The 23,702-nt window shown below is 47.4% G+C and overlaps 1 protein-coding gene across 1 annotated transcript; it reads right to left on the reverse strand.

The window, feature by feature from the left end:
* Positions 1-1,901: 1,901 nt before the first annotated feature.
* LOC107113595 lies at positions 1,902-20,242 on the reverse strand. The gene is made up of 5 exons (XM_015414946.1): positions 20,182-20,242; positions 10,151-10,249; positions 9,007-9,150; positions 5,673-6,071; positions 1,902-2,427 (listed from the first exon to the last, which is right to left on the reverse strand). Exons 1-5 carry the CDS (start codon positions 20,237-20,239, stop codon positions 2,375-2,377), a joined length of 753 nt encoding a protein of 250 aa, XP_015270432.1. The 5' UTR covers positions 20,240-20,242; the 3' UTR covers positions 1,902-2,374.
* Between the last annotated feature and the right edge of the window lie 3,460 nt (positions 20,243-23,702).

Below are 23,702 nucleotides of genomic sequence, written 5' to 3' on the forward strand. Positions count from 1 at the left end.
CTATACTCTGACACTCCAGCCCTAACCCCCTTTTAAGTCTCTCTCGGGCACACCATGGCCGGGCCTGCTTATCCCTTGGGCCTAGCATGCCCAAAGTGTGTTCTCTTCCTGTAACCCTGGAGTAAGGTTGCCAAATCCCCAGTTGGGGGCAGGGGATCCCCTGGTTAGGAGGTCCTCCCCCCACTTCAGAGTTATCAGAAAGCGGAGGGGGGGAAGCAATGTCTGCTGGGCACTCCATTATACCCTGTGGAGACCGGTCCCCATAGAGTACAATGGAGAATTGAACTGTGGCTATCTGGGGCTCTGGGGGGGGGTGTTTTTTGATGTAGAGGCATCAAATTTCCAGTTGAGCATCTGGTGTCTCTCCTCAAAAATCCCCCAAGTTTCAAAAAGATTGGACCCAGGGGGTCCAATTCTATGAGCCCCAAAAGAAGAAGCCCCATCCTCTGTTATTTACAATGGAGGGAAGGCATTTAAATGGAACACAGTCCCTTTAAATGTGATGTCCGGAACTCCCTTTGGAGTTCAATCATGATGTCCCATCCTTGCTCCTGGCTTCACCCCCAAAGTCTCCTGGCTCCACCCCAAAGTCCTCAGATATTTCCTGAGTCGAGCCTGGCGACCCTAACCCTGGAGGCATGCCTTAAGAAAACCACCCTTGGCCTAGGTGCTCTGTACGCAGCCAGACCTGAGCAAAAAATTTTTCCTCTTTGCTGTCCTTCTGTGTCTAGCCTCTGGACCTGAACTATGAAAGAGTCAATCTGTCCTCAGTGGCCTTTTATGGCAGGTGTCTCTCCAGACCCTGGGGCAGTAGCACAAGATAGACAGAGAGATAAAGGAGCATCAAATTAAACTACAATGTTCAAAGGTTTCTTTGTAGAAGACAAACATTTTTCAGTGGTTTGAAGGTTCCCCCCCTTTTTTTATTAAGAACAATAACAATATTACAGATTTGTATAAACATGACGATTCAATAATAAATTATAACGCTTAGCAATGAATATAGGTGTACATCATCCAGTCATTCCAAAACCTTTCTAAAAGCCTATTTTTCTTGACCAGTTTGTCTGTTTTTATCTCTTCCTTCCCACATACAGGCAACGTTAGACAACTGGAGCATCCAAACTTAATCCTAAGGAACCAGAAGAGTTGGGTTCTTCCACTTCTGGGTGGCTGTTCATTCAACTACCCAGTTTCAAAATCACGGTGTCCAATTTGAGCCACTCTTCAATCGAAATACTATATACAGTGTCTGTCGTGTTTTGCCCCGATGATCTGATGATTTACTCCAATGCAAAACTAGGTTTCCCCCCTTTTTGTGTGCCATCAAAAATAAGAGGGGTCTGACTTACATTCACATACGAAAAAGCAAGAGCAGTAACACCTTAAAGGATATAATGCCACAGAGTCCGTCCTGCAAAGCATCCATTTTCCTCAGGGAAACTAGTTTCTGTAGTCTGGAGATCAACTACAGTTCTGGGCAGCCCTGTAGCTAGGGAATTCTTTGGGAGGGGGCCTCTGGGGGCCCGCCAGCTAATTTAAATGGAAGTACAGTGCAGGTGGTAAGTTGGAGCATGTTGGGGGCAGCCCAGGAGAGAGGGGGCCCAGAAGAAACATAAGGGGGCTGGGCCCATGTGAGCTATGGGCCAGGTTCTGGGAGATCTCCAGTCCCCCACCTGGAGGCTGGTAGCCCTTGTTTGACCCCAACAGAGGGGAGGTGAGGACACCTGAGCCTCAGGTGTCAGACTACTGTTTGCCTGCTGAAACACCTTAAAGACTAACAACATTTGTGGCAGGGTATGAGCTTTCGTGAGTCACTGCTCACTTCTTCAGTTTCTAGCTGGAAGTGAGCAGTGACTCACGAAAGCTACCACAAATTCTGTTAGTCTTCAAGGTGCTACTGGACTCTTGCTCTTTTCTACTGCTACAGACAGACTAACACGGCTACCAATCTTGATCTATTCACATACAAGTGACAGTTATGTCCTGGGTCTTCTTAAAATTCAGAGTAATCTTTTTGAGTAAATGTGGTATATTTTAATCACTTCTATTTTTACAAGAAATGAGCTGAGGCTAAGAGATGGCAGGATCATAAGGATTGTTTCTTTGTTTATGGAACTTGACGCCTTTTTAGAGAGCTGCTTGAGGGGGCCTCACAAGTAAAAATAGTTACACAAATGATCAATATTTAAAACAAACCACGTGGAAAAAAAGATGGGTCTTCTTGATCTCAGCTGCAAGGTCAATGTCCATCCCAGTATCACCAGCCACTGTAACATGCCAGCTCTTCTCTCTTCCCAGCATTGCAAAAATGCTCATCTTCAGCCAGATTTCGTGAATGGATACCAAAGAAGAGATACTGAAGAAAGGGAAATCATTGCTGCTTCTGGGTTCGGTTCTGTCCATCCATTCTTATGTCTTTGCTATCTGGCAGGGAGGAAAGCACAAATATAACTCTACCAAGAATAAAGGAAAACCACAATATTTTAAAGTGCAGTTTTAGCCTGTATACAGTAACCTAGGCATCTCCTGTTTACCTGACAAAGGAACTAATCTCTGAGCCTGAGATCTAATCTCTGAGCTATCAGCTCAAATTTAGGAAACTTGACCTGAATTGCAATGAGAGACCTGTTTTTGCAACGACCTCTGTTTGGATCTTTGCAGCTCCAACTTTGCTAGATTTATTTTAACAGAAGCTCTGTTGCAAAGCTTGTTCGGATCTATCCAGCTCAACTTTGGGAAGGCTTTCTTAACTGAAAATATTGTTGACAAACATTAAATGAAGCAGATACTAATCAGGGAAGAAAGAAAGAAAGAAAGAAAGAAAGAAAGAAAGAAAGAAAGAAAGAAAGAAAGAAAGAAAGAAAGAAAGAAAGAAAGAAAGAAAGAAAGAGGGGGGGATTCAAGATGTGAGAGCATGAATCAGTCTTGAAAACTGGAATTCTGCCTTGAAACAGGAAACATTATGGGTCTGGTTTCCTCAGCCTTACCTTTTCTAGGGGAAAAGGAATCTGAATCAATTTCCCTATAACTCCTCAAAGACCAAACTCAGAGCTTTTCGGTATGTGTTTTTTCTATCAGTTCTGGCCGCATACTGCTTCAGTTTATCCCCCCACATTTTGTGCCTTTCATTTTTGCTCTTCTTTTGGTTATTCCTCAGGATATTTATGCCCCCCCCCCCAGTTTGTTATTTCCCAGGTTTTGAGGCCACTTTTACCCTGATCTTTTTCTAGATGCTGATTTTGAGTCAGCTTTTTTCTCAGGCATAATGTTTCTGTTGGTTCTTTTGGTCCCAACCACCTCCAGCCCACTTTTCAAGGGCTGGATTATTACCACCACTCCCCCTGTCCTCTCTTCTAGCCTGAAGATGAGCGGTTTCAGTTTTTATTTTATTTAAATGGTCCTAAAATATTGATATAGTGTTGTAATAGTTTAACCAGGTTCTCTAAATTCCCAACTTTCATTTTTTTAAAAATTGTAAGCCTCTAGTCTCCTCCTTCATGTAGATATAAGGAAAAAGGCATATCTCTGTGAGAACAAGGGATAGAGACTTACTTTTGTTTTGTAATGAAAGCTGGGAATTCAGAAAACCTACTTAGGCTGCGGTCACACAGAGCATTAGCCACGCTACTGAGACAAATGATAGGCAGATTTTCCGGGCGCGATCACACTGCAACATCTGGGAAGCGTTGAGCTCCCATGGCAAACCCGAGGCTTTCCGCGGAAGATGCGGAGTTAAAAACTAGTACCTCCGAGGTACTAGTTTCTGGAAAGTGCGAAGCAAGGGCTGGCGTCTGATCGCGTTTCTGGTGGTAGTTTGTGGCATCCGGCGCCCGCCCATGTCCCATCGCAAACAGGTTTCCCCCCCCCCCACAGTCCCCCACGGAGGACCAACACACCCAACAGCACATGCGCATGAAGAGGAAAGCGAAAGTTCCATTGCTCCGCAGAATCGCGCATGCTGTTGGTGAGATCGCGCCGCGCTGCTTCTTTGCCACGCTGCAGGATCATCATGTGATCGCCACCTCGCCCCTACCCACGGGACCTTGACGGAATGTGTGATCGGGCGGCCGCGCGTTATTTTGCTCCAGGCCAAACTGCCACGCTCCCCCCGCGCGCATTTTACGGCCCATGTGACCGAGACCTTAACTATCATTACAACACTATATTGATAGTTTAGGGCCATTAAAAAAACAACAAGGTGCTGTGACACCACTGATGATACCATCAATGATGACAGAACCTTCCGTTGAAACTTCTCATTATTTAAGGCACGCACAAAAGAAAATAAACTGACTCCACAACTGTGAAAATGCACAGGGTGGAATAACCATGCCCAACCTATTTCCAGTGCTTGTTAATCAACTGCAAGAAAATCAAGGGTAGATCAAGCATGTGGAAAAGGTCTCACAAGATGAATCTTATTCTTACCTACATCTCCCAAAGCTTCCCTTAAGATGAAGAATGTCCATGTGTTCTCACATTGCTTACTTGCAGAAATAAGCTGCACTTCTTGGCATTACAACTAGTCGTACACCCATACAGATTGCATGGTAGATTCACTATGCTGCTTCAGCTAGAAGGACAGGTCTAAGTAGGGCCAAAGTATTACATTCTATACCACTTGCTTTTATTCTCATGTACTTCTGGTTCTGGTCCACGGGAGGTTTCTTGGCCTCCACACCTCCTACCTCTAAGATTATGTTCAGGACTGTACCACTTCAGGTTGTAGAAAAGCTACTGCAGTGGATCTTTTCCTTATCCTACCACTACACTGAGCAAAGTTTAGGGTTGCCAAACCCCCCCCCCCCCCGGTTTGCCAGGGGCCCCCCATTTTGGGGGGTTCTACCCGCCGCTGGCTATCTGGCCGGTGGGTGAAGCCCCACCCCCAACACCCACAGCCACCCATCTCTCTCCCTTTAAGTGTTTGCAACCTGTGTTTCATCCCAAGCGCGAACTCTGCAAGCTTGCAGGGAAATGCCACCTTCATTCTTAAAAGGGAAACGCAACTGCTCTTAAAGGGGAAATGCCGGCTGCCGGCTACTTTAAGTGCAGGGAACTGCTGTTTCTGGAGATCCGGCGCACGGGCGGGTCGGTGGTGGTGGCAGACCTCCCCAACATGACGTCATCACGTTGGGGATGCCCCACCCCCTCCAGGAACACCCCCAAAGTCCCCCGCTGGAGGTGGAAGATGGACTTGGCAACCCTAGCAAAGTTTATTTATTAAAGTATGTATACCCCACCTTTTTATGGCTCAAGGCTGAAGCCTTCCTCCAATCTATGGAGGCTTTATCCCAATTAAGGGTTCTTCCATAAGAAGAAGAGCCACTTAAGTTGAAGGAGAGATCCTCCAGCTGGAAGGAAGTAACTTGGAGGATGGTTGGATCCACTCCAGCATTTTGCTGAATATTTCCTCACATAAACGTTTTACACAGAGAAAATCAGAACATCATGGGGAAAGTTTCAACTAGGTATCTCCCTGGCATGCTTATATCCCAAGTACGCAAGAAGTCCCCCCACCCCCAATAGTGAAGAATTCAAACATACAACCTCTACCAGACAGCCTGACATGGTAAAGTCTAGAAGCAGTTTTACCATTGGACTCCACTGAACATGTTCCTGTTTGGGACTATACAACCCCTGCAAACTGCTCCCTCATTGCCTTCTCTTACCTTCTGTTACTTTCAGGTCCACAAAACTACATGCCTCTTTCATGTTGTTAGATTTGACTGTCACTTGGTATCTTCCAGCATGTTTCACCTCCACATTCCAGATGATGAGCCAAGCGTTCATCATGGCCGACATTCTCCACCGGTGGGCTGGCATAACCTCTAAAAGGAGGTGGCATTCACGCTTCCACCACAGCTGTGGTTTGCTCTTGGGACTGCATGACCTCAGGCCATATTTCAGAATGAAGTCCTGTGGAGTTCCTCGGGTATGGTGCCAGAGGACCTCGATGAAATCCCAGTCAGGCTTTGGGACTTGAATTTTGACTGGAATGATAGCTGTTTGATTGACCACAGCATTTATGGGGCTCTTTGGGATCTCTACGCAGATTTCAGAAGGAACAGCTGTGCAAGACCGAAGGAATAAAGCAAAAAAATTATGCTGCACAATTAAAAACACACTCACACACAAAGTGGTGCAATATCACAGATTTGTTCCTGAGATTCAAAGTTATGATTTTAAAGTTTAGGCTGGAGAAGAAGTTTTAAAAAGTGAACTACTGAATCGTTATAAAATGTGCAGGGAATAATCTGAAATACCAACATGTCCCCATCAATAGTGTTGCATCATCCCCATTTCCCGGAGCAGTGAAAAATTCCAGAGGCAGCACTAGCTGGATTCAGTTTCCTTTTCACAAATATTCTCACTATATTAAATTGTAACTTCCCCTTACCACACAGATAATAAAAACTGTACAATGGGGCCAGGCATGAAAGGAAGGGAGGTAAACATGTACTAGGGGCAGCGGCACTAGGAATGCAGAAAAATATTAATTTCCCACAAGACCCCTGGCCCTTTCCCATCTTAGGGGTAAATCCTAATAATACTTTTTAAAAAAATGAACATTTACACAGCCAGCACAGCCACAGAAACCAGGCAGAGAGACATGAAGCACCCCTGCTGAGAACCTGTCCAAAATGTTGTGGCCCAGGCCCTGTAGCTGCAACACCCAGGAAGCATTGGGTAGTCCTTGTTCTTCCTTCTCCACTGACCCCGGATATAAAGCCTGCAATGGAGTCAAGGCCATAGCCAGCAGTGGGGCATACGGAGCTCCGCCCCCTTTCAAATCTACAGCAGCCCCACCCTAGCAGCCCCCCCCCCTTAGGTCACTTTAAGTCAAATGAAGAGGAAAAAAACCAAACTGTAAACATCGAGAAGTCAGTAGTGACTCACAAAAGCTTGTATCCTGCCGCATATTTTATTAGTCTTTAAGGTGCTACTGGACTCTTGCTCTTTTCTGCTGCCACAGACACACTAACATGGCTACCCATCTTGATCTGTAAATGTTGACTGAACATTTGCAAGGAGGCAGATCGATCTACTCAGCACTCATGTCTTTCTATCTAGCTCAAAAGGGAGAATGAGGCAGTTCACTGTGGGAAGCTATGTTGTTTCTGCCATTCTGAATATTCGGCTATAGATTAGTTGAGGAGACCGTTCCTGGGCTTGCGCTAGTCTCTTTCAAACAAACAGCTCTACTGGTCTAAAGTAAAGGTAAAGGTAAAGGTTTCCCTTGCTCAAAAGTCAGTCGAATCGACTCTAGGGGACGGTGCTCATCTCTGTTTCCTAGCCAAAGAGCCAGCACCATCCCAAGACTTCTCCCGTGGTCATGAGGCCGGCATGACTAGATGCCGAGGCGCATGGAACACTGTTACCTTCCCACTGAAGCGATACCGATTTATCTACTTGCAATTTCTTTGCTTTCGAACTGCTAGGTTGGCAGGAGCTGGGGCCAGAGACGGGAGCTCTCTCCGTCATGCTCTCGAACTGCTGAGCTACTGACCCTTTCGGTCTGCAACTCAGCATCTTAACCCCTGAGCTACTGCGGCCCCATTCTACTGGTCTAGGCTAGCCTTTTAACACGAACTGAGGACTCCCCATCCCAGTTGTGTGGAATTCGCCTCTTGCGATGTGGCGGTGGCTGATAGGAGGGGGGCGTGAGCCGCAAGGATTGGCCGAGGTAAAAAGCTCAACAATAGGTGTTTTGTGCAGTGTTGGCGTGTGGGGCAGCTTTCTAATGTGGGGCTCTCCAGCACTGCCTGCTGCAATGGTCAAGGCTTCCCCGACCCTGCTGCCTTTGCCTTGAACTTCCCCAGTGCGAGTCTCCTTTAACAGTGCCTGCCAGCTGGCCAGGCCTGCTCCATGCCCCTCTGTTGCTCTTAAAGGCACAATCCTGGCCTGGGCACTTCTTACACAACCAGGAGGACTTCAGAGTCAAATTGCACCCCTTTCCCCGCATGAAGCCATTTAAATTAAATCTAAGTTAATTAGTGCAGACCTGGTACCCCGGCACCCCCTCCTGAAAAAAAAGCCTGGCTACATGGTTAAATGGAGTAGGAAAAACTGCCCCCATGAGGCTATCAGGAAGCACGAGACCAAAAAACTATCTAGTCCAGCATTCTGAAACAGTGAGCAGACAGAGATGTCTCAGAGATTTGGCTGCCAACCTCCAGGTGGCACCTGGAGATCTCCCATTATTACAGTTGATCTCCAGACAACCAAGATCAGTTCCCCTGGATAAAATGGCTGCTTTGCAAGGTGGACTCTGTGGCATTATACCCTGCTGTGAGGTCCCTCCCCTACCCAAACCCCACCCTCCCTGAGCTTTACCCCCCCCGAATCTCCAGGTATTTTCCAACCCAGAGATGGCAACCCTACCTCAGAAAAATTCCCAAGAAGGGCAAGACGAAAATAGCCCTTAAAGTTCTGAGGAATACTACCTCTGAAGAGAGGTTTCGGCCACGGTCACATGGGAGGTTTAGGCCCGGAAGAGGGACGGATCGGGGGCGCAACAAATGGGTGCGATCAAACCGCAACATCTGTGAAGCGGCGCGCACCCGTCCCCGATCCGTCCCTTCAGCCCAGTAACACAGAGCAAAAAAGAACCTAGTAAAGAGAAGGACTTACCTGAAACGCCACAGCAAGCGCGGCCGTCGGATCGCAGGAACGCCCGTCTTCAGGAGCATTCGAGGATCCCAGCCAAACTGCGCATGCGCACACATGTGCAGCTGGCTGCCTCGCGCTCCCTTCCATGTCTTTTCCCCTGGCATCTGATCGTGCCGGGGAGCAACCGCGCAGTGGCTCATGGGATCAGTCTGATCCCGCCGCCGCGTGTCTCTTTTGGCCACATCAATTTCCACCTGTGTGGCAGGGGTCTATAAATACCTATTAAAACCATCTGAGGTAATAGCTGCCACCACATTTGGAGCACTGAATTTGACCAGGTTTTCATGACAAAATGGACTTGTGCTCTTAATGCACACTCAGAGTTGAACTCACCAGCGCATGAGGCCTCACTCGATGTGCATGAATTGTATTTCGGGAGCTGATAAAGACTCTGCAGGACACTGCTATCCTTTGAGCCACATAAGCGTGCAGGGAAGAGCATTGGATATACGTCCGTCTGCGAGGAATCCTGGAAAGCTAGAAAGACATGATGGGTTACAAAATGAACAGCCACCAAGGGCGCTATAATATGCATAGCAGTGGGAATGGTACCAGCATAGTGCAATGAATCACACTTTCCCAGCGATTAAATATTATTTTTACCAGGGTCAGCATTAACACACTCTGAGGTGGGGTAGCTACCAAAGGCCCGGTCTTCAGGTGGGGCCACTGCTGCCACCCCCCTCCTCTTGTTATGAGCCCTCCCACCACCAACACTCCCAGCTGTACACACTGCCCAGTACAGTCAGGGAAGGGTGGGCGAGCACCAGAGGGATGAGAAAATGAATGAGTGGGTGGAAGAGGATGGATGGTTAAGTAGTGAGGACGAAGACCGCAGGCAGATGAGCAAGGAGGTGGAAATGGAGGGCACAATGGCGAGCAGAGGAAGGGTGGGGCCCTGATCACTCACTGGCTAGGGCCAATCGAAACCTGGAACCAGCCTTGGTTTTTAATAGAAAAATGCATATCCTGCCACATACCCACTAGAGCAGAGGACATGTAGTCTGCTATCTGCTGCTCCCCCTACTATTCTGTGCTTAGCCAGAAAATATTTGTTTACAAGAATTCTCTGGAAGATCCAGGGCAAAACTTAAAATGCTGTAATCTCTTAGCTTTGTCACTGGGCTAAACTCACTCCCGAGTCCCTGAGACAAATTGTGGTAGGGTTGCCAGGTCCCCTCTGGCCACCGGCAGGGGATGGGGGGTATTGCCAGATCCAGATGGGGAAATTCCAGGAGATTTGAGTGGAGCCTTCGGGGGACAGGGACCTTAGTGAGATATAATGCTATACCCTTGGTTTTCTTCTGGAGAACTGATCCCTGTAGTCTGGAGGTGAGCTATAGTTCCAGGGGAATCCCCAAGCCCCACCTGGAAGCTGATATCCCTAATTTGTGGTCAACAAATGAATAGAGTGGAAAGCCCTCATTATATGGAAAGGTCCTTCCAAAACAGAAGGAAAAGAGCAGAAAATGCTTACCTGAAAGACTGACCACGATCAGAACCACAGTCAGAGCAGCAATTCCTGCCAGAGAAACACCGAGACCAATTTTCCACCAGCAAAGGTTTGAGGAAATATCTGTGGGATTGAAGTTGAGGGTGAAATTCTGGAAAAGCTTCACCTTTGGGTCTTTCAGTACAAAGTTCAAAGATAGCCAATAACTACAATGTTCTACAGAAAGCATAAGACAAAAATCTGGCAAGGGAGTTCCACACAGGGAAACAGATTGCCATGTCTTCAGATGAGGTTTTTTAAATGAAATTGTGCCCAGCTTTTGGTAGCTAAAGATGTTCCAACATATTCATAAACTGCAGCATGAACAGTACTGGCTAGTACTAAGTATCATCTAGATCCAATTCGAGCTACTGGTTTTGACCCATAAAGACCTTACCAAAGCTGGGCCTGCTGGAACACTTTTGAAGGAACGCTTCTCTCCACAGAGATTCTCCCAACTGTCTGGAAACGGGGTTGCCTTGCTGAGAGAGCCCTGATTTTAAACACTGGTCAGTGAGTATGTTTGTGCATATGTGTGAAGCAGGGCCTTGTGAATGGAGGCTGCTTAGGGTTTCCAACCTCCAGATGGGCCTTATATGACTTAACATCAAATAAAGCTGCAAAGTATTCCAGCTCTTAGAATCTGCTTATTATTCAATATACTAATGGTTATACAGTACATAAAACACAATCGATACTCAGATAGGTTAAGGGTTTAAAGAAAACTTTACAATCCCAGAAAAGACTTCACAATTCCAAAATGGACCATAAAGTTGGAATACTTTAGAACTTTATTTGACATTGTCATATATGGTCTATACCAGTGGTTCTCAACCTTCCTAATGCCGCGACCCTTTAATACAGTTCCTCATGTTGTGGTGACCCCAAACCATAAAATTATTTTCGTTGCTATCATAAGACCATCGAAAATTTGTGTTTTTCGATGGTCTTAGGCGACCCCTGTGAAAGGGTCATTTGACCCCCAAAGGGGTCGCAACCCACAGTTTGAGAACCACTGGTCTATACTGATTCATCAATTTCCTTAAATTGTTGTAAACCTCCAGATGGGGCCTGGATATCTCCCAGAATTACAGCAGATCTCCAGACTGCAAAGATCAATTCCCCTAGAGAAAAAGGATGCTTCGGAGGGTGGACATTATATAATGGCATTATATCTGCTAAGGTCCCTCCGCTTCCCAAACCATGCCCTCTCAGGGCTCCAACCCCCAAGTCTCCAGTGCCCTTGACTTCCATTTTGGATATAAAAATCAACAGTGGGATGGTAACAAATTGGGACCATGTGTCTAGGGAATGGTGAAACACAATTCTTTACCCAAAGCTGAATCCCCATACATACTTAGCTGCTCAGCCATAGTAAGGGGGAAGTCAGGCACAGAAAAGGCATCTTGCCTTTCAGATTATCCAGTGTGCAGTTCTATCTCAGAAAAAAATTAATGGGCAGGGGGGTCGTGACAATGCACCTTAAGTAGAGCTATACCCTTCTAAATCCATTTAAGTCAATGGGCTTGGAATGACATAACTCAGTGTAGGATAAAGTTTCCAAGTCTAGGTTAAGAAATCCCTGGACATTTGGGGGTGGAGTAGGGTTGCTAGTGGCCAGGTAGAAGAGGAGGAATCCCCCAATTTTGTGGGCTCCTGCCCACTGGCAGCCAGCTGGCCAGTGGGGGAAGTCCTGCCCCCAAAAGCTATGACCCTGATGACATCACGTGGAAGTGAAGCCATCACACCATGGATGTTGCATGGCAATGCTCTGGTTTTGGGGCAAAACTCTATGGTTTGAGCCCAACTTTACCATAAGAGTTTGCCCAAAGAACCAGAACGTCTCTGTGTGATACCCCCGGCGTGATGGCATTACTTCCACATGTTGTCATCAGAGAAGGCTCCTTCCCACCCCCCACCAGCTCAAGGTAAGGTCCTGGCAACCCTAGGGTGGAGCCTGGGGAAATGGGGTTTGGGGAAAAGAGGGACCTCAGCCAGGTATAATGCCACTATATAATGTCCACCTTCCAAAGCAGCCACATTCTCCAAAGAAACTGGAATATGCAGAGAGCTTGGAAGTGTTAGCCAAATTGCTCTCAAAGAGAAACAATTGGAACAGTTTATCGGGATTCACCGTCTATGGTTTACGGAGGATGCTGCTGTTTCTGAGGTTCCCAATAAGAGACTGAGGCAGACTTCCTTAAAATAATTATAGTTTACTGGCTCACTTCTCACAATAACACACAACAATCACAACACACAAGAACTAAGAAATAAAGAGAGAATAATTCAGCACAGTTGCAATTTGCAGGTAACTTTGGTTGATGCTTTGGGGTATAATTACCTAGCTGCTCCTGCGTGGCTCCAAACTTCAAGCGAAGGGGTAAGGATTGGGAGAAAATGGAAAAGAATAGCGAATGGACTCAGACCAGCTAAGACCACGTGCTAAGAAGTTCTAGCTGTGCACTGCTAGAACAAAGAGAGGGATGGGAAGGATTTGGGATAGAAAGATGGATTGAAGGGTAAAGCAGGTTAAATAGAGGGCGTAGTTTGAGAGCGCTGGGGGGGTTCAGGTAGAATGCTCAAGAGACCGAACTGGAGGTGTGTTTCTGATTATATCAGAGAGGGTCAGAGGAGGGACTGGGGCCAGGAGATCTCCCCTTGTGATGCTGTGTTCGGTCATAGCCAAAAGGTCAGGGATTGGCTACTGTATTTCTCTGGGAGGGCCTGGGGTATGGCGGGCAATTTGAGAGCTAGTGGCTAACTCAATCAAGACACCTGGGCTAGGGGTATTCGTATGTAGATGGATGACTCATGTCCATGCAGCCAGGTTGAATAGGGTCTTTGTGAGTACGTGCTGTTGGTGCGAGGGGGAGGGGGGCCCCAGGAGGTTGTTCTGAAATGGCGTTTGCTGCTTTCTGTGACCATGTGCTTGGAACGAAATGGAGTCTGCTGGACATGGGAACACCTCAGGAGAAACCACCATTACAGGAACACAGTCTTTGGTAAGTATCCCTATTGGGTGCTCACAGCATGTCAGTTTCTGGCACAGTCTGTCGTTGGCACACTTCATCAGGTACAGCGATGGCACACTTCATCAGGTACAGTAACCTAGTTCATAAAAACACCATAGCAGGCATGTGGGCTTACAGAAGGGAACCCCCTTCTTCAGTGCTTCAGTCCAGTTCAAATCCCATCTCCTGGGACTGCTTTGTAATATAGTATGTAGCTTGGCCCTCTGTTGCAACCTGAAGTTTTAAAGAAATCTGTGCCAGGCCTTGGTTTCAAAGAAGGTTTTTGAGGATTTATGTACAGGTGACAGACACGCTTTGGCTGTGTCACTATTGATTCCATTAGCTGGAACTGTTTGCATACACAATATGCAACCACGTCTTCTAGTCACATTATGGATTATTTCAGCCCGCTCAGCCTAGAAGAAGTTGACAAATTGCTCTTAACTGTATACCTGTGTCATGATCTGGGCTATGCCACCAGAGGCCTACTAGACCCAGGGAGTCTGGCTAGTAGTAGGGGAGGCTGGGCCTACAAACCCCAGAAGGCCTTGGGAAGTTTTGGCGCGGATTTTGAACAAACAGGGAAGAAGAGGGCTGGGGAATAAAAGAACTGGTACAAGAGGAAAAGCTGTTCTTTTCCCAGGAAACAGGGCCAGAAGAAAGAGGCTGCTGTGGGGAAGAAACCCTCATCCTGAGGGAAGGGTGAGTAGTCTAAGGCCACTTAAGATAGTGAGCTAGGGACAGTATATATTTAGATTGTTAGGGCATTTGATTTATTTTATTTTCACCCACTTACTGTTGTATTTCTGCACCTTGTTTGTTTGACCTCTTATACAATAAACTATTTTCATTGTTCACTCTACCTGGTCCTCATGCCTATTATTCGGCCAAAAGGGAGGTCAGAAGGTCTTGGGAGGGTGCTCTGGGCCTTCTCAAGGGAGTCTGAAACCAGAGTGGTGGCAGAGTCAGGTGACACCCCACCTGAGCCGTGACAGCCTGTCAGGATCGGACCCCTTTCCCTGATCAATGCTTGTGACTTTATTGCCTTGTATTTCTAACGCTTACTTTCGCTTTCGTAAACCCTGTCCACTTTGCTCATCTGCCCACTTGCTTGTTACCTTATCAGTCCTCCCTGACATTCCTGAGGGGAGGAGTGTGAGAATTAGTGCCTGGTGTTGTGTGGAGGCGCCGCTCATAATTTTCCCGAAGCTACCCCCATACGGTTCACAGGTTCCAGCTAGACCAGTAACCTTGGGAGTGATAAGACTTGAGACATGGCTAGTTAGGTCGTATATTCTTTCATGACCAGTAGTAAGCCTGTGCGTGTGTGATGTATGGCTGAGGGGTGGAACCCATTCCCCAATTACCAACCCTGTGCTATTGCTTGTTAGTTCTGACAAAGGTGTTAACCTTACCAGAAGTCCAAATCTTCCCAATAAACATTATTAAGGAATATTGCATGAAGAGTGGTTCCTCTGGGGTCTGACAATGCCCTACCACATGCTTCCTTGATCCGTGTCTTTCGTGGCTAATTAAAGCTGGCCATGAAGGTTATGGGGTGCCTTTTGGGAGATTATCAACAAGTTCCTCTCTGAGGGGCACTTCCCAAAGGCACTTAAGGAAGCAGTGGTGCTCCCCCTCCTGAAAAAACCATCTCTGGATCCAGCCGAATTGTCCAACTATCGACCAGTTTCCAACTTGCCCTATTTGGGCAAGATAATAGAGAGGGCAGTAGCAATGCAGTTACAGGGCTTTTTGGATGACGCTTCCATTTTAGACCCCTTCCAGTCTGGTTTTCCCCCTGGCCACGGGACAGAGATGGCACCGGTCGCCCTCACAGATGACCTCCGGAGGCATCTGGATTGGGGCGGATCGGCAGTGCTGTTGTTGTTAGACCTGTCAGCCACGTTCGATATGGTCGACCATCAGCTACTGATCCACCGCCTCACTGACACTGGAGTCCAGGGACTAGCCTTGCAGTGCCTTGCTTCCTTTCTCCAAGATCAGGGACAAAGAGTGGCGCTGGGGGATCAGCTGTCCCGAAGGCACCCATTGGAATGTGGAGTGCCTGAAGGGGCGGTGCTGTCTCTGATGCTTTTTAACATCTACATGCACCCTCTTGCCCAGATTGCCCAGAGGCATGGACTGGGTTGTTACCAGTATGCGGATGACACCCAGCTCTATCTGCTGTTGGACGGCCAGTCCGACTCCAAACCGGAAGACCTAGACCGGGCGTTACAACTGTGGCTGGTTAGCTTAGGCTGAGTTGGCTGAAACTGAATCTGATGAAGACGGAGGTCCTGTGCCTGAGTCGAAGCGGCCCAATGGTAGAGATCCCACTCCCGACCTTATATGGGGCACCACTCATGCCAGCACCGAAGGTCTGGGAGTGCTCCTGGATGCCTCCTTAACAATGGAGGCCCAGGTAGCAGCCACTGCCAAGTCAGCCTTTTACCATCTTTGGCTGATCAGGCAGTTGGTTCCCTTCCTTGAATGCAATGACCTGTTAACAGTGATCCATGCGATGGTCACCTCGAGATTGTATTACTGTAATGCCCTCTACATGGGGCTGCCCTTGTCGCAAAACTAAAAATGCTAAAGATGTTGCACTGGCTGCCTATAGCATACTGGGTTCACTTCAACATGCTGGTTCTCACCTTTAAGGCCCTTTATGTCCAGGGGCCTGCATACCTGAGGGACCACCTTTCCCCATATGTACCCACAGAGGACGCTGCGATCTGGGACCCAGAATCGGCTGGCTCTCCCGAGCTTCAAGGAGGCAGACTGGTGGCAACTAGGGCCAGGGCAGCTCGGTGGCAGCTCCACTCTGGTGGAATGAGTGCCCAGAAGAGAACAGGGCCCTGCGGGACCTTTCACAGTTCTTCAGGGCCTGTAAAACGGAGCTCTTCTGCCAGGCTTTTGGAGCCGCCACCACTACTACCTCCACGAACAATTGACACCTACGTTGGAGGAACCCTGTCCCGCTGCCTGAGCCAATCACCTGAGACAGCTGAAGGTGTCCAAGGAGCTGACCGTAAAATGAGGAAATGTTTGCTAGCACTTTATTCCGTCTTGGTTTTAACATTGTATTTATATTAACTGATGTGATTTTATGCTATAAGATTGTCAGAATTTTATTCTGTCTGTAAGCTGCCCTGAGCCGGCCTAGGCCGGGGGGACGGGATAAAAATCTAACAAATAAATAAATAAATAAATACCAAGGGTGGTTTTTAAAAAATAAATTATGGAGATTGTTATTGTGGCGGAACGGGCCCGCGTCAGCTGGCAGACCCCACTCTGCCCACCCCTCCTTTGCCTGACCTGGCACCTGAAAGGGCAGTTTTTCACCACTGCCTCCGGGTATTGCTGCCACCACTGTCTCTGGTTAGGCAGGACAGCCCCCTAACCTCCCTCTGATGTCGCTAGGAACCCACCTCAGGGCTTCCTGGCAATCTTTGGGACTCCCCTGGAGAGTTAGCAACTGGCCATTTTGCTCTTGTTCTCCTCAGGGAGTCCCTAACCACCCCTAGCATGTCCAAGCGGCAGGGGGAACTATGCGGTACAGAGGGACTTCTCAATATCAACAGTAAAAGGATTTATTTTGAAACCACTCAACTATATACAGGCATATTAACAGTGAACTGAAGAATCAAAATAAAGGTGAATAATAAATCGCTCCATCCCTCCCTTCACTACACACACCCTGTCTAGATGGTCTGCAGGGCAGGCACATGACTTGCTTTCACTGGAGAAGGTTAGATTAGTGTGGTAAGAAATTTTAGAAATATAGAAGGTTTGGGTTTAAAGTGAACCAAATAGTTTATAAAATCCATGTACCTGTCTCTGTCATTGCTAGCAAAACAGCAGACAGCCTTGGCCTGTTTCATTGAACCAAACCCCATGATTCTTTGCAAACCCTGTTCCAAGCAAATCTCTTTCTTGGTCAACATTCCATTCCCAGGAAATCTCCACAGGTGTGAGACCTACAATTTCCTGGACAATAAAATGTGTGTTAACAAGAAAGGCCATTTGGGCAGTTTGGCAGACTTTAATCCAAAAGACAAACTAACTTCCTGAGATACAGAGAGTTCACACACACCCCATCTGAGATAACATCAAAGGACAGTTTATTTCCCATGATTGGGAAACACCAGGAGAAAACAATGACACTGTATTGATCCTGTGGAATGTGAATTTTTCTTGTGTAAGACGCAGGAAGGCAATTTCCTGTAAAACTCCAAAATGTTAATTTACAACTGTAATTTAATTATTGAGGGACCTCTTTGGTCATTTGGTATAAATACTGGTCAGATCCAACAGACTTTTGCTGGCTCTTAGTAGGAGTCAGCCCGAGAGGCCTTTTGTTCGTTGCATGCTTTGGGGTGGGACAGGACTTTGCTTGCATGTTTTTTTTCCTGTGTATTTACTATCAATATTTAGGAAATAGGAGTGTACTGTGTTGGCAGGTGGCAGAGCGTCTTGCCAGCCACCTTGCCAGGCAAACCTTTGAATGTTTTTCTTTTAATAAAGATAAGTTTTGTTTTAAGAAGAGACCTTTGAGTGCCTCTGCCAGCGCTTAGGGGTTTCCAACTTGCACCATTCGCCTTTGGTAAGGAGGTAACACTCAGGGGACACATGAACCAAAAGGGGGAGTGTGGGTGGCACGGGTAGACACATTCACAGACATGTGCTGCAGCACAACTCCCAACAATTAGCACAACTCCCAACATGGCCTCTGCCTTCTGCAGACTCCAGCGGACAGCCTGACTGGCTCCAGACTTCAGACAGACCGACCTCAATTCTCATAGACTGCTTCCCGCCCAAAAGCTCCACTATATCAAACAGCCCTTCCCGCCCAGGAAGTGGCTCTCCCTCCTGCATCATTCTGGGGCAGATCTCCTCACAGCCTTGATGGACTTCCTGTCCTCTCTAGGGAGCTGCCCTCTGACTGCTGGTTGGAGATGGGGGGGGGATGAGGAGGAGACTAGGCCAAGGCCTGCCTCAGGTTTGATGGTCCCCTCCTATCTGGCCCACACCAACTTAAACATATGCATAAAATGGCGTTTCTCCACAGTTATATTTATCATTCTGACATTGTATATGTGGTTTTGAGCTTCTTAAGGAAGCACTGTGGCATACAACTAATTGGAAGTAAGCAAGCCTTGATCTAGTAAGGTGATTGGGAGGGGGGAAGCAGCCCAGACAGAAGCACCCCGTACTTCAGATTTCTGGAATCACAGTGTTGAAGTGGCACATGTGATGCCTCTCCCCAACACAAACAAACACATGAAACTGCCTTATGCTGAGTCAGACCACTGGTCTGCCCTGACCCAGATAGCCCAGGCTAGCCTGATCTCATCAGATCTCAGAAGCTAAGAAGGGTTGGCCGTGGCTAGTATTTGGAAGGGTGACCTCCAAGGAATACCAGGGGCATGATGCAGAGGCAGGCAATGGCAAACCAACTCTGAAACGTCTTTTGCCTTAAAAACAAAGTCTAGCTTGCCACCTAGAGGTGCATAACGCTAAAAGAGCTAGAACTGCTGGCTGCCAGACAATCTCCTGGCTACTCCACACACACTGCCATATACTAACAACAACAAGAAGAACATTGGCCTTGCAAGGTCAGTCTTGCTACTCTGACTGGCAGCAAATCTCATCTTCAAGATCTTTCACATCACCTCCTACCTGGCCCTTTTAACTAAAAATGCAAAGAACTGAACCTAGGCGCTTCTGCATGCCGACAGGTGCTCTACCATTGAGCCCTGGAACCTTGCCAAATCTAAAAGGAATATGTAATAGGAGATTAAAACATACACAATGTGCAAAGAAATGATGAGGTGTTCATTTGAATATGAAGCTGCTTTCTATTACTGGTCCATCAAGCTCGGTATAGTCTTCTGCTACTGACAGCAGCTTTCCAGAGATCCAGGAAGAGTGACTGGCCCACATGAGAGTTTTTCACTGGCCTAGAACTGAACCTCTGGGACCTTCTGTATGCAAACCATGTGCTCTCCACTAAATGTCCCCAGCTGTGGATTCGTGGCAAACAGATTGCAACAAATTGTACTAGGCCACCCCAGTCTCCTGCTTTGACTGGAGACTCATGTCCCACCAACAGCTCAGTGCCCCAACCATTACTTGCTAGCGTGGTGGAGGGATACTGGCACACACACCCCAGTGTCATGACATCACATTCAGTGCAAACTGGAAGTGTCATCAGAGTGTCAGGGTGACCCTTTAGCATGCGCCCGAAACTCAAGTTTTGGGCCCATGCTAGGGAGTCACCTGAGGCACTGATGTCCCTTCCAGTTCATGCCAGAAATGATGTCATGACCCTGGAGGATGGTGGACAGGTAGGTCCCCCCTCCAAATTCTTCTGCCGGTTGCCAGCCAGGCTGGCACCCCAAGACTGTACTCATGGCCCCTTGTTCTATCTTAACAGAATTTTATCAGTAGGTGTAGGGGAAGAGTATAAAAAAAAGTAGCCTGTAATAGTGGGGGGAGGGGAACGATTGGGTATTTTTACATGATCTTTTGGAAAATTAAAAAAACCAACTATAATAAACAGTTCATTTGGGTCAAAGAGCTGTGCTGAAGAGCGTGGGCTACTGTGACAACTCAACCTGTCTTGGCCACATCTTTTACTGAAAAATGCATCAACCCTAATCCATATAAAGTGGGTACTGAGGGATCCCATTCAAAACGATGAACCAAGTTTGTTGTGGCTGATTTCAGCCCCATACTGCATTCAGTGGTACTTGATGAAGACTAAAAACAGCAGTGCCACTATCTGTGGATGAGGATAGGGCAACCACCTCAGAGAGAGACGCTGATTGTATGCACACAATATCCATTTGGAACACATTTCTGTCCACATTTTAAGGAAAAAATCCTGTGTTCCAGTTTCATTATCAAATCAAACTCCTTCAAAATCACATCTACAGTTCTTTAATCTTCCCAGTATGCCCTACTTATGAAAAGAACACAAATTTAAGAGAGTACCTTTAGTCTCCCGTGGAGATGACATGTACACGTCCCTTCTTGCCGGGTCTATACTCATATATCCGTCTTCATCCTCCATCTTCTTCTACAGCTTCTTTACAATGATCGTCTCAGCTTGACAAGCAGCCTTTGGAAGAGGAAGTTCTTCACTTGCAAGTCTGATGAAATCATGTAAATGGAATTACAAAACCAGTCTCGCAGTTAGCATGAGTGAATTTAATTCCACTGGATTTACTGGGCAATTATCTTCGCTAGTTAAAGATAGTGGTGAGCCATTGATAAGGCTTGTAGGCCATCTCTGGCCTACGGAGGACCACCACTTAACCCACATCTACCTTCCATTAAAAAAAAAAAAAGACTCATTCACTCAGCACAAAATTGGAGCCCGGTAGCACCTTAAAGACCAACACAGCTTTCGAGGGTATAAGCTTTGGTGAGTCAAAGCTCATTTTGTCCGATACCAGATGAAGTGGGCTTTGACTCATGGAAGAACCCTGGAAAATTGTGTTGGCCTTTAAGGTGCTACCGGAGTCAGATTTTGTTCTGTAACGACAGACTAACACGTGTCTGCCCACCTGCTTCACCCGGACTCAGCCTTCCCGCCGCTGTCCACGTCTTTATGTCAACTCCATTCGCATTCACCACTGATCCCTCCTCTGCCTGCTCTAGCAAGTTAGGACTGCAGATGGGACAGCAGGTGGGAGAAAAGATGCTTGCCAAGATGGAGAAAGACGTGGGAGGAAGAAGCTGCAGCCGCTCCCCAAAAGCTTACGCTGGAATAAATTTTGTGAGTCTTTAGGAGGCGACCGGACTCTTGCTTATTTGCTTAGCTGGTAATTGTAAAGGGACAAATGGAATCCCAGCCCTAGGATGTGGTTGGGCAACTCAAATTTAATACCTTACAAGGACTGCAGGAACACAGGAGGCTGCCTTAGCATGAATTAGACCGTCACTCTATCAAGATCGTGTGACTGAAGAACAAAAAACTATCAAGATCAGTATTGTCTGCTCTGACCGGCAGCAGCTCTCCAGGGTCTCGTTTTCCCCATCACCTGCCGCCTGATCCTTTTAACTGGAGAAGCTGGGAATCGAACCGGGAATCTGCCGAATGCAAAGCAGGCCTTCTTCCACCGAACCACAGCCCCTCCACCACAGTATATTCTGACCAAGTACCGGTAATGTTCTGATGCATATGAGAGCCAGTTTGGTGTAGTGGTTAAGTGTGGGGACTCTAATCTGGGAGAACCGGGTTTGATTCCCCACTCCTCCACTCACACCTGCTGGATGACCTTGGGCAAGCCATAGGTCCGGCACAGCTGTCCTTGAAAAAGAGCAGTTTCTGTCAGAGCTCTCTCAGCCCCACCTACCTCACAGGGTGTCTGTTGTGGGGAGGGGAAGGGAAAGGAGTTTGTAAGCTGCTCTGAGACTCCTTTGGGTAGTGAAGGGCGGGGTATAAATCCAATCTCTTCTTCTCTCTTCTTCTTCTTCTTCTTCTTACCATCTTGCAGTGTGTTCCTTCTTTTCGTACTTTCAGGTGGCAATCCCACTTCCCTCTTCATACTGACTCAACCATACGTGCAGGCTTCTAAATTCTTCTTCCATCTCCCTAAAGGGCCTCCTGTTGTGTCAGGAACCCTCTTGGAATTCAGTATTAAAGATACAGTGAAGGCTCAGCAGGTTTCCATGTAATGAATAAAGTCACATCTCAACCAGCCAGACAGGTATGAGGGTGTAGCTGCCTGGCAGTTTTCCAGAAGCAGGTGCAGGGCAGGTAGAGACCAAAATTAGGATTCTAGATTTCAAGGCATGGTTGGTAGGCAGATAATGTTACTGAAGCTAAACCAGTTGGGGGGTCTGTCCAGTGAAAATGAAGAAACTGGATTTATTCCCCACCCTTCACTACCCAAAGAAGTCTCAGAGCAGTTTACAAATTCCTTTCCCTTCCCCTCCCTACAACAGACATCCTGTGAGGTAGGTGGGGCTGAGAGAGCTCTTTTGAGAACTGCTCCTGAGAGAACAGCTCTAAGAGAACTCGTGACTGACCCAAGGTCCCCCAGCTGGCTGCATGTGGAGGAGTGGGGAATCAAACTCAGTACTCCCAGATTAGAGTCCATGCTCCTAACCACTACACCAAACTGGCTCTCTCAGTGACAGTGCAGGAGACCCTCTCTGAGTTCTATGAAAGAAGAAAAAAGGTAAAGGTAAAGGTTCCCTTGCTCGAAAGCCAGTCGAATCCGACTCTAGGGTTGCGGTGCTCATCTCCGTTTCAAAGCCGAAGAGCCAGCGCTGTCTGAAGACGTTTCCGTGGTCATGTGGCCGGCATGACTAAACACCAAGGTGCCCGGAAAGTGAGATGTAAATATAGTAATAAATCCAACCTGGGAATAGATCCTACCAGGTACTGAGTTTACAGGCTGGCTGACCAACCAGTCCTTAAATTCAAGTCATGCAGAAAGTATTAGCTGCTAATTCATTGCCCAAGGTTGCTGCCATAGAAGCAAGGCCACCTTATCTGCTTCCTGCTCCTTCCCTTTTGGTATATGATACACTTTATCACCAATCCCTTAGCAGTGCCTGCCACCTCAGGTGGTTTTTTAGGGGAGAAGTTTAGATAACTTAATGGAAGGTAGATCCAAGTATGCCTGGGAGCATGGAGAGCAAAATCTGGGTCATGTCAAGGATGTCTCTGGAGAGGCGGTATCCCCGTTCCCTAAAGGAATAATGTTCACTGATCCTTTCTCTTGCATGCCTTTGGGCAGTGCCTGCAGGAGGCTCCTCCTGTCTGCGGAGCTGTTCCTCCCACCGGCTTCAGGGTTCTCTGTGCTCCATCCAAACACCCCTATGGAACCCTCCAAGGGGGAAACGGGGGATTTGATCTGTACTGAAAGGTGTGAGAGAAGCCCCAGGTCTTGTGAGTCCTTCTATTCTCTCTGTGACCCTTCAGATTTTTCAGCCATGAGTTTAGGTCACTGACTATTAATGGAGGACATACCTCCTTGGGGGGGACAATCTTGGGGGGACATTAAGAACTTTTGAGAGCATATTGAGGGATTGGGGATTTTAGGCAGCCCCTTTTCTTGGGCTGCCAACTGTTGGTTGGAGAATTCTTGGAGATTTGGGGGTACGACCTGGGGAAGGTGAGGTTTGGGGGAACGGATGGACCTCAGTAGGGTATAATGCCGTAGAGTTAGGGATAGCCACAAAAAAACACCCACCAAGGGAAGACCATCTACAATTCACAACTATGCTCAAAACTGTATATTACATTCATTGAAATACAAAGAAGGGTTAGTGTTCAAAACCAGTGTTCCCTCTAAGCTGAGTTAGTGTGAGCTAGTTCAGTCTTTTAGCTTCCAGCTCACACATTTTTGTCTTAGCTCAGGAAGGATGGCTCCAAAGCAAACTAATTTATGCATAGCCAAATCGCTCCCTAGGGTTGCCAAGTCCATCTCCGCCCCCAGAAGGGGACTTTGGGGGGCGTTCCCGGAGGGGGCGGGGCATCCCTGATGTGATGATTGGCC

Source organism: Gekko japonicus, unplaced genomic scaffold (assembly GCF_001447785.1).
Source record: "Gekko japonicus isolate JY-2015 unplaced genomic scaffold, Gekko_japonicus_V1.1 scaffold1695, whole genome shotgun sequence".
NCBI lineage: Eukaryota > Metazoa > Chordata > Lepidosauria > Squamata > Gekkonidae > Gekko > Gekko japonicus.